Source organism: Nothobranchius furzeri, chromosome 12 (assembly GCF_043380555.1).
Source record: "Nothobranchius furzeri strain GRZ-AD chromosome 12, NfurGRZ-RIMD1, whole genome shotgun sequence".
Taxonomy (NCBI): Eukaryota; Metazoa; Chordata; class Actinopteri; order Cyprinodontiformes; family Nothobranchiidae; genus Nothobranchius; species Nothobranchius furzeri.
Window position 1 is genome coordinate 15,383,784 of NC_091752.1, and position 12,780 is coordinate 15,396,563.

Below are 12,780 nucleotides of genomic sequence, written 5' to 3' on the forward strand. Positions count from 1 at the left end.
TATGTTTCCCCTTGTTTCCTATCTCACCTTCGGGCTTCCTTCCTTTACCCCCTTCCCTCTGAAATTTGGCCGCGTGTGTGCGGCAAAGGAGGAGCTGGTGCTTGCTGCCCTGAGACTTGAGGCTCTGCAAGTAGCCCAAAACATCTCTCAGTGCCCCTCCCTCTCCACTGTAACCCCTCAGGTACTGCGCTGGATCAGCCTGCACCTGCTCAAGCGTGTGTGTGTGTGTTCTAGCCTTCTTGAATGAGTGATTACGCAATGTTGTGTGAAGCCTTATTTAAACCTAGTGGTTGTAGCACAACATCCACAATCCTGGCATCCTTGGCGTCCCTGCACCTAGCTCTAACATGGCTTTAAGCTCCAGGTTGATTCAGAAACGGAGTATTGGACCTCCTGGGTATCTTACTTTTGCTGTGCATGATGGGCAGCATGCATGAGAGGCTTCTATCAGCATGAATGTGGCCGGGGATGTCACGCAATCAACCTTAAATTAGCAACTTCAGTGAAATATTTGATGTTTTGCAATATTTTGCTGCAAATCCCCAGTTACATTATGATTTTCTGATTTGTCCTTTTCCTAAACTTAACATTACTAAACATCAGTTTTATGGTAGATTATTATAAAAGCTGTAAGGTGTTAGGATTCAAATTAGGTTGCTATTTTAAGTGCAGCCTTGGGAACAGCCTCAGACAGAAAAACTAGGTGTCGGAGTAAGGCGGAAGCTTTTCAGCACTCTATCCTTCCGTGTGTCATGTTGTCCCGTACGTTTTACAGTCTCGACTCAAGAAACCCAGCACACGGCGGTGGAATATCAACGGTTCACCCTTACTCAAAGTAAGAGTAGCACAGTCCCCTTGTGGTTTGTTCTTATCTAATAGTGCAGTGTTAGTTACTGTGGAGTCCAGTTATTGGGTCATAAACCCAATGTTCTGTTTTCCCCGTGTTCCTGTTAGCAAAGATTCACAACTTCATTGTTTGAAATTATAATGACGTTTATGTACTCATGTTCAGTGATTCAAATTTATTGTTAAACTGCAGAAACTGACTTGTTTAAAGAGACAATGTGTAGTTTTTACAGTTAATCCCAGCTTCGTAACATATAACCATAACAATCGTGTCTAAAATACATGGAAGTAGGTCTAAGTCTCTAGGTGACGCAAAATTAGACACCATGTTTCCTTCTATGGAAGCCCGTGAGGCCAGAATGTATTTACTGATTTGTTACAAATGATTACAAAATTTTCCCCATTCCTAAACCTTGTTGGCCTAAACATTCACCTCTTCACTGAAAACAAGTATCTGTACGTCATTTTGCTGGAGGTTGCGCTCCCAGGGATTTTTGACCCTAATGGGCATCTGTTGGTAAGGTCTTACTTGACCACAAAATTACTGCTTGCTTGCATTGATTTAGGTATGTACTGCCCCCTATTGCCAGGGAAAATACACATTGTCACTTTAAAGCTAACTGTAAAGCATGATTGGCTTAATTGGTGTTTAACTCATTCACTGCCATTGATGACTAAAGTCGTCATTTTAGATCCAACCGTTCACTGCCAATGACGACTAAACTCGTCATTAGCATTTTTTTTACTGTTTGAGCATCAAAATGAGCCCCTGCGCTGAGAGAACAAACATCTCAGCCCTGAAGCCAATCTACATCCGCATACGTCACACGTCACATGATCAGGAAGCAGACCATCCATGTATTAGGAGATCGTTTTGGGCCGTTCCTGTAAAAAAAAGTGAGGCGCGAACCGGAAAAGCATCTGCCGATCACAATTCAACAACGGATTATGAAGGAACGGATAATGCTAGAAACACACGGATTCTTCCTGATGTAAGAGGCGAGTCTCCGCTTTGTTTTGGTTGTTTTGGTATCGACATCATGCTAGCGCACAACGTTCTGTGACTCTTAAAAAAACAGTAAAAACGGTGAGAAACGCTGGCAGCAAAGGCCGTTAGCGATCAGGAAATGGCTGGCAGCGAATGAGTTAATTAACTAATCTGAAACTCAAAAATCAGATATACCTTTTGTATTTGGGCTATGTGAACACTTCTTTACCAAGCAGCAAGAACAAAACAACTCTGACATTTCCTCTGTGAGGCAGAAATTCACACGTACAAAATGTGCAAGTTTTTGTTCCAGACTCCTAACTGTCAAATTAGAATAGAAAAAATAGGAGCTTTCTCTTTGTGGCAATTCAAAATGAGCTGAAATTGATGTTGGCAGGTCAGCAAAACTGGCCCTCCAAACCAGAATTAGTGCATCTCTATTTGAAACAGTTTGATGGACATTGAGGCTTGAATTATTTTAATTTTTACCTCATTTGAAAGCAAATTCTTCTCTTCACAACCTAGATGGCATATTCTAGTAAATCTGAACTGTTTATCTGATTTTTGTATAGTCTTCTAGTTTTTACTTAAAACTAAATAGTTCAGTTCAAAATGTGTGTTTGACTTTAAGGTTGAACTTGTTGCACCACTTTTTGAATTCACATTAAAGAGGATAAATAATGCAAGCCTCACTTTGCATCTTTTTGTGCTGCCATCTGGGTTTCTACTACCTTTATGAACACTCCTAACGTGAAAAAAAATACTCGTCAATCCATTTTCTGTCAGTGCTGAGTTTTAGGAATCGTGTGCCTAAAACAAGCTTTACATAAAAGCTGTTTAAAAACTGTGTTGAACCACCTTTAAAATGCAAGAGAGCGCTACTGCTGGAGGAGCAGCGACTCTACTCTGAGCTTCTTAGCTTATAGCAGCCTGGGCGGGGGTTGGGTGGGCGTTTTTGAACCACCTTTAAAATGCAAGAGAGCGCTACTGCTGGAGGAGCAGCGACTCTACTCTGAGCTTCTTAGCTTATAGCAGCCTGGGCGGGGGTTGGGTGGGCGTGGTCAGCTCCAGTTTGTTTTCTTAGAGTGACAGAGTCCTGAAATGGCTCATTCTGGAAGGTACTGAAACTGCCATGAATAAAAAGAATGCAAAGCCTTATATGAGAGGGATTTTGAGCCAATAATTTCATGAACATGTTTTGTATTGAACATGGAACTAAAAAATAACTCACAAATTGTCCCCATTAATTCATATTAGTTTATCACTCCACAAGGCAACCAGAGTAGCATTTAAAGAGCAAGTCACCCCCAAATAAACTTTTTTTTCTGATAAACTAAATAAACGAGTGTCTAATCGTGCCACAGACACGTGTAGTCAATAATTTGGCACTTCAGTGCATCTTAGTTAAAATTTAAATATTCTGCCTAAAGATGACAGTGTTCTGCCGTTGTCAGGTAAAACTCTGCACTATATTTGAATTTAAATCTGCCAACGCTATTGGCTAAGAGGTATGCTATGATGTAAACTGGTACATTATGATGTCACAGTGCTGTCGTGAGCCTGTGTGTGTGTGTATTTGCTGGCAGCTCCGCCCTCTCGGTCTGCCTGGCAACAGCATTTGTTGCATTTTTCAAACATGAAGTGGGAGTGGAGTTAGACTCTGGTAGGGGGTGACTTGCTCTTTAAGAAATCTGTTTGCAATTTGCAAAGGAGGCTTTTTTGAGGAGATTTCCACAAGACAGGATTTAAGTGAATATTTCTTGGACTGGTCTTTTCTAGCTAATGCTTGAGCCCGACACACTTGTTTCTTTGATAATAGATCACTGTGTCCTTGCTCTTTGCAAACCCCACAGTTTCAGTAAATCCTCCTGAAATCCAGTGAGCTACTAACTCCTTTGCTGGGAGAGTATACATGATGCTGAAGGTGCCATGAGCTGTAAAACGGTCACAAATAAATGCAAAGTCTCTCCTAGTATGCTTGATGTTTAGCTTAATTGTCATTTGGAACTGCGCAACCATAATTTACCGTCGTCAGTTTATATTGTTGTAATGACTAACAACCGAACTATACAAGCCTTACTGCCTGGTTTAGGTCCTGTCTCCCATCCACTTTTATGATCTGCTGCCCTCCCTTTTCTTTGTCCTGCTTGAACCATTCAAGCTACTGCGAGCAGCCAGCGATCATTGCTCAGCTGGAGCCAGCATCAGTCAGTCACATGACCAATACAGCAATGAAGACTGTTTCATCCAAGCATTTGGTGGCCGACCGAGTCTTCATGAGCATCGCCAGCTTGCCTCATTACACATTGTTTAATTCCGAGGCGTTGTTCAGAAAAACTGTTGAATGTGCTCATGAGGCCGAGGATGAGGGCATCCCCCCCTGTCTGTTTTTGTAACTGGTCATATTTCCGTCCCTTTCCCACCTTTTCTTTGGTTCCTGGAAGCAGCACAGAGACTTGTCATCTCCAGTGGAGAGTTCTGTGCCCAGGAGCTCCCTCTACGGCAGGACCACCACCACCAGCAGCTACATCGAAAGCGAGAGTCCTCACCTGCCAGGAGATCTGGACCAGTCGCTGGACATTGCACGAGAAGAGGTTCCTATCAATATGTTTGTGCGTTTAACATCTCTAACTTCGTTTAACAACGTTGTCATGCTCCACAGATTGTGACAAAGGAGAAAGAAGTTCTAGAGTGGCAAAGGAAGTATGAGGAGAGTCGACAGGAAGTGGTGGAGATGAGGTGAGAAGGATGGTTATCATCTTCATCAGAGACAGACATCGTGGTTCTGTCAAAATAATCTCTTGTGAATTTTCTGACACAAATGATCTCCTTTAGACTTTTAAATGTTTATTTTCTCATTTAAAATGTCAAAAAAAACTTTTCTACTTCAGGTAAAGACCTCTAAACAAGTCTCTGTATCAGCAGGATTTCATAACTAAATGTATTATTCGTTTTAAATTGACGTCATTTGGGACCGCAGAGAAGAATCTGTTACCTAAACTCACAGATGATGTTCGGCAGCTTCAACATTTGGAAACTCGGGAAGTCTGATAGTAGCAGCATGGAACCATATTATCTGTCAGTGGGTGGTGTGTGTGAGTGCAGCTGATTCCTTTAGCATGGATAAGACAGAGCTTACCTCCTTTAACTGACCGTGCTTTGGATAAGGAGGGGCTGAAAGGCCTAGAGGGAGTCGGGGCTAATCAATCCACTTAGTTTGTGCAACCTGTTTTAACCTAACCAAGTCATTAAGGCTTTGAGCTCTCTTAAGACAGAGTTCAAGGGATGTACTGCTGGGATAAACAAAAACACTTGTTTCTCTGTCCTCATGCTTATGGTTGACGTAATTGAAGCTCAAATCTACAAAAAGGAGGGAAACTTGTGTTTGGTTGATTATTTTGTTCTTGAAATATTACTTCTTGGCAATGAAACCTGTTTGTTTCCCTTTAAACAGAGCAACATTTGTACGTAAAAATTGTTTATTGGGTGAACAGCACACTCATTAACAGCAAAACTCATTAAAAAGTTGCCAACAATTCTCTGCTAATGTCAAATAGTTTTTCTTCTACAGACTACCGTTGTGTAAAGAAAGTAAACTTTATTTTGTGTAGCACCAGTGATGGTCAACACTGATTTTTTTTACCAATATCCGATAAACCCACATTTTCTAATGCCAATACTGGTATAACGTGATACCAGTTTCAGTTTTATTTATAAAGCACCTTCCATGACCTTATGAATAGACCAAGGTGCTGAACACAACCACAAAACACACGATAAGAACAAATACAGTGTCGTCGAACATTAAAAGAAAGATCAAAAACAAAAACAATCATAAAACATCAAGAGAAAGTCAAATGAAACAGTCATAAAAACACGTTAAATGAGAGAAAAAAAAGATAAAACATCAAGACGGTGTTGTGATCCCAAACGTCATCACATAAAAACGAGTTCTCAAGCAAGACTTAAAACCCAGAAGCGATGGCACCTGCCTAATGCCTAATACTCAAAGGCAACTCGTTCGAGGGTGTTGGAGCCAGAACCGAGAATGCACGACCCCCCCCCCCCCGATCTGTACTCGGAGCATGGGACCAACAACAGCTCCTGTTCATCTGAGCAAAGAGGCTGAGATGGGATATGTCTGTGCTGACAGATAAGAGGGAGCGGTGCCTTGAAAAGCCTCGTATACCAGTAGCAGGATCTTAGATCTGGCTCTGTACTGCACAGGGAGCCAGTGTAAGGCCGCCAGTATACCGTAAATCCTCTAATACAGGCCCGGGCCTGTATTTGACTCAAGCTCATCAAGCTCCAGGCCTTTATTGGAAGGAGGGCCAGTATTAGAGGCAGGCCTCTATTTCTATTTGAGCAAAATGAACTAATGGTTCGCTGGAGTTTTTGACAATTAAAATTGCGTCCACATTTTCAAAGTTAAACACATTTCTTTTAACAACGGTAGTTTCTGCTTCAGCCCTCTCCCCCCTCCCCCTGCGCAGCGGCCGCAAACTCACTGATGCGCCTGCAGCCTCTCAGTGTTCCTGCTGCTCTAAACATTAAAATAATTATTTCATTTTCTGTTCCTCACTTCTGATTACCTTCAATGGTGTCTGTTCACAATCAGAGTTTTGCATGCGCACGCTGGTTAAGGTAAGGATGGGGTGAGGGGAATGTTAAATTGCAAGAGGGAAAAGGTCACAATTTGGTTAAATGTCCGATTTACGGTGGGTGTCAGTACCGACGCTCTGGCACAGCGCGTTGCCCCCCCCCCCCCCCCCCCCCCCGACACGCAGGAGCTTGTCACCTGCTGACAGCAGGCTGCTGTCTTTTCCGAGGACTGCATCTTGCCGGTCATTATCACGTGACAGCGACTAGTCGATGACAGGCATAAAAAGTCACTATAGTGAAGTTGACTAGTTCATACAACCCCTGCTACTGCTCCCCAGAGTGTTCTGCAGCGCACGTTCTCTTTGAACTTGATATCAAATTTTCGCCTCCTCTTCGTCTCCGCACGGTTAAAATTACCCTCGCGGTCTATCACTGGCAAATCAAAAGTGAGACGATGACACAACCGCCCCCCGTACTTGCTTGTTACCACATTCCACCCGGCCACAATAAAATATCAGCCATTATTCACCTCCGCTGACTCCGACACCGGCCAAAATATGATACCCGGCCGTTAATTGAATACAGGCCTGTATTAGAGGATTTACGGTATACAGGATTCCCCACTGAACATATATCAGAGACTACCTGTAGGATTTTGGAGTGACGGGGATTTTCTATGCAGTTCAAACCGTTACCAAGCTGGTAACCATCATGAGGATGAGCTTCTCAATCCACAAATGCATTTTCCTCATTGATAAATCCCCCTGGTTTTCTGCTATCTTGATTCCCCTAATGCACAGACTGATGCATTTATTATTTCTCATCTGCAGGAGAATTGTTGCTGAATATGAGAAGACCATTGCTCAGATGATAGGTGAGTTCAGCTTTATCCTATGTGCACACTCCTGGCCTAAAAACCAACACATTCTGCTGACTAAACTCTGCCACTTTGATTTTGCACTTCAGTATATTGGATGCATTCTTGCAAGGCCTTATTCATTTCCACTGATTGAGAATTTTTCAGCTTTTTTTTCTTCTGCAGCAAGCAAGCTTTGCCATGTGCTGTTTGCGCTCGTTTGATTGACATGAACTGAATCCCGACGCCACTGGAGGGAAATGCGTTCACAAAATTTCAGTTACTCTGCGTTTTTCTGCTCTCACCTACAGTCAAGTCCATAAATATTGGGACATCAACACAATGCTAACATTTTTGGCTCTATACACACCCACAATGGACATCAAATGAAACGAACAAGAGCTGCTTTAACTGCAGACTGTCGGCTTTTATTTGAGGGTTTTTACATCCAAATCAGGTGAACGGTGTTGGAATTACAACAGTTTGCATATGCGCCTCCCACTTGTTAAGGGACCAAAAGTAAAGGGACAATTGGCTTCTCAGCTGTTCCATGGCCAGGTGTGTGTTATTCCCTCATTATCCCAATTATAATGAGCAGATAAAAGGTCCAGAGTTAATTTCAAGTGTGCTATCTGCATTAGGACTCTGTTGCTGTCAGCTGTCAAGATGAGATCCAAAGAGCTGTCACTATCAGTGAAGCAAGCCATCATTAGGCTGAAAAAAACAAAAGAAACCTATCAGAGATAGCAAAAACATTAGGCTTGGCCAAAACAACAGTTTGGAACATTCTCAAAAAGAAGGAACGCGCCGGTGAGCTCAGTAACACCAAAAGACCCGGAAGACCACGGAACACAACTGTGGTGGATGACCGAAGAATCCTTTCCCTGGTGAAGAAAACACCCTTCACAACAGTTGGCCAGATCGAGAACACTCCAGGAGGTAGGTGTATCTGTGTCAAAGTCAACAATCAAGAGAAGACTCCACCAGTGTGAATACAGAGGGTTCACCACAAGATGTAAACCATTGGTGAGCCCAAAAACAGGAAGGCCAGATTAGAGTTTGCCAAACAACATCTAAAAAAGCCTTCACAGTTCTGGAACAACATCCTATGGACAGATGAGACCAAGATCAACTTGAACCAGAGTGATGGGAAGAGAAGAGTATGGAGACGGAAAGGAAATGCTCATGATCCTAAGCATATCACCTCATCAATGAAGCACGGTGCTGGAAGTGTCATGGCGTGGGCATGTATGGCTGCCAGTGGAACTGGTTCTCTTGTATTTTTTGACGAAGTGACTGCTGACAAAAGCAGCACGATGGATTCTGAAGTGTTTCAGACAATATTATCTGCTCATATTCAGCCAAATGCCTCCAAACTCATTGGACGGCGCTTCACAGTGCAGATGGACAATGACCCAAAGCAAACTGCAAAAGCAACCAAAGAGTTTCTGAAGGGAAAGAAGTGGACTGTTTTGCAATGGCCAAGTCAGTCACCTGACCTGAATCCGATTGAGCATGCATTTCACTTGCTGAAGACAAAACTGAAGGGAAAAGGCCCCAGGAACAAGCAGGAACTGAAGACTGTTGCAGTAGAGGCCTGGTGATGTCTGTGTTCCAGACTTCAGGCTGTAATTGACTGCAAAGGATTTGCAACCAAGTATTGAAATGTATAAGTTTGATTTATGGTTCTTATTCTGTCCCATTACTTTTGGTCCCTTAACAAACTGTTGTAATCCCTACACCGTTCACCTGATTTGGATGTAAATACCTCAAATAAAAGCTGACTGTCTGCAGTTAAAGCACATCTTGTTCGTTTCATTTGATATCCATTGTGGTGGTGTATAGAGCCAAAATGTTAGCATTGTGTCTATGTCCCAATATTTATGGACCTGACTGTCCATCCACTTTCAGGAAATCCCTGAAGATTTGGTTTGAGCTGCAGTCTGATTGAATTTCCTGCCCTCATCAGAGCACTGTCACGAAAAAGAAAAGTCTCTCTCTCTCGGCTCAAGTCTAACACTCAGCTTTCTCACGTGTCTTGACCCTCCCAGCTTGACTTAACACGCTCCCTTCTTTTCTGTTCTGCTCCCATCCTTACTATTTGATAACCCTGACAGGCATGCCAGGTGAGTAACGCAGAGCCGTACTTCTCTTGTTGGTGTCCGCTCACATCTCTTCATCCGTCCATCAGGGAGGGGAGCAGACGCTCTGCCTTTCTTCACCGTGTCGAGTAACTTTTGTTTGTCCTTTTTGTTGCATTTCATCCTGCAGGCTTTGACATTTTTGTTGTTTTGTGGGTAAAAAGGACAGAATTCAGATTTGAGTCACTTGCCTAATTGTTTTAATAGGTATGACTTCATACATGTTTGAGATACTAAAATCTTTTCCATCTGCATGACTAAAGGTTGTTAAAGCCCCTCAAGCAGCTTTAGTGACTTAAACAAGCAGATCACCTGTAAGCTAATAAGGAAGTCGAGAAAAAGTTGGAGCTTTGAAGTTCTGCCTCCTTATTAGTTTCTCAAAGTGTTTTTGTTTGCATGCAGTGAAAATGATCCAGTTGATGGTGGATAATACAAAACCATTGAAACCCACTAACCCATTGTGATTTATTCACTGAAATGTCAGTTTAGTGGATTGTCTGTTAGTTGTTTGAACTGTGTTACAGCAGCATCTTCAGCAAATAGACCAAATGTCTCTACATTGTTTGTTCACCAGAGGATGACCAGAAGGAGAAGTCTCTCTCCCATCACACCATCCAGCAGCTCATCTTGGAAAAGGACCAGGCGCTGGCCGACCTCAACTCGGTGGAAAAGTCTCTGGCAGACCTGTTCCGTCGTTACGAGAAGATGAAGGACGTGCTGGAGGGCTTCCGCAAGGTCACACAAAGATTACTGGCCTGTGACTGGATTCATAAGTCTGCTAAGCACTAGCTAGTGGCAAGCTATTGAAAATGATTTCTCACTTGCCTCAGAATGAAGACGTATTGAAGAAATGTGCTCAAGAGTACCTGTCCAGGGTGCGCAAAGAGGAGCAGAGATATCAAGCCTTGAAGATTCATGCAGAGGAGAAATTAGACAAGTGAGTTGTGCTTAATTTCTGCTTACTGTGTATTTTTTTGTCCACAATTACTGTGACTGTTCATCTGGAATAAGTTTAGCTGATTCTACTTGTTCGTGTTGGTTAGTTAAAGCTGCTGTAGCAAATTTGGAAAACAAATTAGCTTAAAGCAAACACCATAAAAAAACACCAAAAATTCATAAAGTGGTTCTCTTGCATTTGTCTATAAACCTCGGCCAATGACACCTTTTGGACCGAAAGCAATCATAGAACCGTCCGGTTGTCGGTCTGGCCGAAACCGCTGCACTTCCCTCATTATGCGCTCGCAAATTTAGCAACAGAACACCACTGGTGTGAGTGGTTTGCAGCTTAATAATATCAGAGAAGTAGAAACAGCCGGCTGCTACCACTTCAACTTTAGGACAAACTACCAGAGTCCCAAAAAGAAAAAACACTGTTTAAATTCACAGACAACAAGAGATGTTTGGACCTACAGCATCACGCGCTTCTGGTTCCGGCAGAAGCGTCTCAGGGAAGATACCCGAGGGGAATGGTTAGAATAGAATAGAATAGAATAGACTAGACTAGAATAGAATATAGTTTACTTTCTACAGCAACACACACACACATGTGTTTCCAGAACAGTGCAGCATACTGTAAGGGACACAGACATACTATGTAAATCCAGAATTGCACAAGTATTGAACACTTTCTGAGTACTGTATTGATGTTATTGTGTACCAGGATAATGCCAGTACCAGTTAAACTGAGGAGTTATACACTCTTACTGCAGAGTCCAGGAAACAGCAGAGAAGGTCTCGGCTAGTAGAGGCTAACCATTAGCAAAATAACCTCCACCACACGGCAGAACTCCTCCAGGCTTGTTTATTTTTATTTGTGGAGATAAAACATTGAGTCACCTCGCTGTTATAAAATCAGAGGAGAGATGTCCAAATATCAGGAAATAAGACCGTCTGAAGCTACTTTCTCCTTCAGCTGACTTCTACATCCTCAAAGGCCCAATGGAGCTTTTATTTCCCCAGAGCACGACTTACAAGACCTTCGTTCCTACTAGAGACCCCTGCAAATGTATTACAAACATGAGTAAAGTTGACCTTCAAGCCCCTCTACCACCACTTCATCATTCTGTTGGCATCCGTATAATAGGGGTATTTTTTTTATTACTTAGATGAAAATTCATCTGCAGGAAGAGCTGAACATCTTTCTTCAAAGTATTAAATGTATTAAAAAAATAACAGGAATAATGAAATAATGTGAAAATTAGTTAGGCTTTTGCTGACAAAGAAGATTTTTTCTCTTACTGCAGAGGGGATGAATGACCAACGGTAGCTTTCTGTTTTTACAGGATGTCTCAGTCTGCCTCTGAAGGAGCTGCCCACGGCCAATAACATTCACTTGTTATTCTTGAAATACGATTGTTTACTGAGTTTCACATGCAGGCTGAACATGAAAACAGTCTTCTACTCCTGTTTCCTTCATTAGCCAACAAAAGGAAATAGATGGGGAAATTAGAAAAAGCCAAAGAGATCCAGGTCAAATGGTAAATTAGCATTCAAGGACTTTTGGTTTGCTACCGTAGAAGGCTGTGTTGATTTTTGCAGCTAAGAGAAAACAGATCGCTTACCCGCTAGTAGAAGCTAACGTTAGCTCCCCCCAATCATCCGGCTAACTTCTACTTCCTGAAACCGAGCGCCAGAGCTTTTTCCCCACAAAAAAATGATGTATAAGGCATTGATTTGTACTAGAGACCACAGCAATTGTCTTGAAATAACGAGTGAATGAGAGCTTTAACCTTTTTCAGAGATTCATTGGGATACATTTTGGTTTGGTTTTTGCACTTCTGGATCTGTATTATTCCTTGGATTTTGCAGCCTTGCACAGGTTCTGCAGAGTTAACTGATTGTGTATTTTGTATTTCCAGGGCCAATTCAGAGATAGCCCAGGTGCGAGCCAAGGCCAAGCAGGAGCAGGCGGCCCACCAGGCCAGTCTGAGGAAAGAGCAGATGAAAGTGGACTCCTTGGAGCGCACGCTGGAGCAAAAGGTTAGCTGTAGGATTTGAAAGATGCAAAATAACAGGAAGAAATATCTTCACATGTATTTAAACTGTGACCTTTAACAACTGTTTCACAGAACAAGGAGATTGAGGAGCTGACAAAGATCTGTGATGAGCTGATCGCCAAGATGGGGAAAAGTTAGCAGCCTCAAATCGAGGGAACCCGTTGCCTTCCTCCTTAACTGTTCTGTACATTCTTTGATGTGTCAGTGTGTCATACTGTATCAGGAGTCCGGTTTCAAGTTTTAGAGAATCTATCATATCAGTGACAAGTGTGTGTGTGTGTGTGTGTCTGTGTGTGATAGAGTGAAAGCGTTGTTTGTTGGATAAATTTATGATGTTGCCATGACAGCCAC

The 12,780-nt window shown here is 42.5% G+C and overlaps 1 protein-coding gene across 14 annotated transcripts in view; it reads left to right on the forward strand.

Moving 5' to 3' along the window:
* Positions 1–12,780, forward strand: part of tacc2 (transforming, acidic coiled-coil containing protein 2) — a 59,772-nt gene extending 46,992 nt beyond the window's left edge. For 8 of the 14 annotated variants that reach the window (XM_070542337.1, XM_070542341.1, XM_070542338.1 and 5 more), the window contains 9 exons: positions 89–181; positions 776–835; positions 4,282–4,428; positions 4,497–4,573; positions 7,267–7,310; positions 10,008–10,168; positions 10,264–10,370; positions 12,292–12,412; positions 12,502–12,780. In XM_070542337.1, the coding sequence (XP_070398438.1) occupies positions 89–181; positions 776–835; positions 4,282–4,428; positions 4,497–4,573; positions 7,267–7,310; positions 10,008–10,168; positions 10,264–10,370; positions 12,292–12,412; positions 12,502–12,567 (876 nt within the window). In that variant the 3' untranslated portion in view covers positions 12,568–12,780. The remainder of the gene's footprint in view (positions 1–88; positions 182–775; positions 836–4,281; positions 4,429–4,496; positions 4,574–7,266; positions 7,311–10,007; positions 10,169–10,263; positions 10,371–12,291; positions 12,413–12,501) is intronic. The other 6 variants (XM_070542339.1, XM_070542344.1, XM_070542340.1 and 3 more) reach the window with 3 other exon arrangements.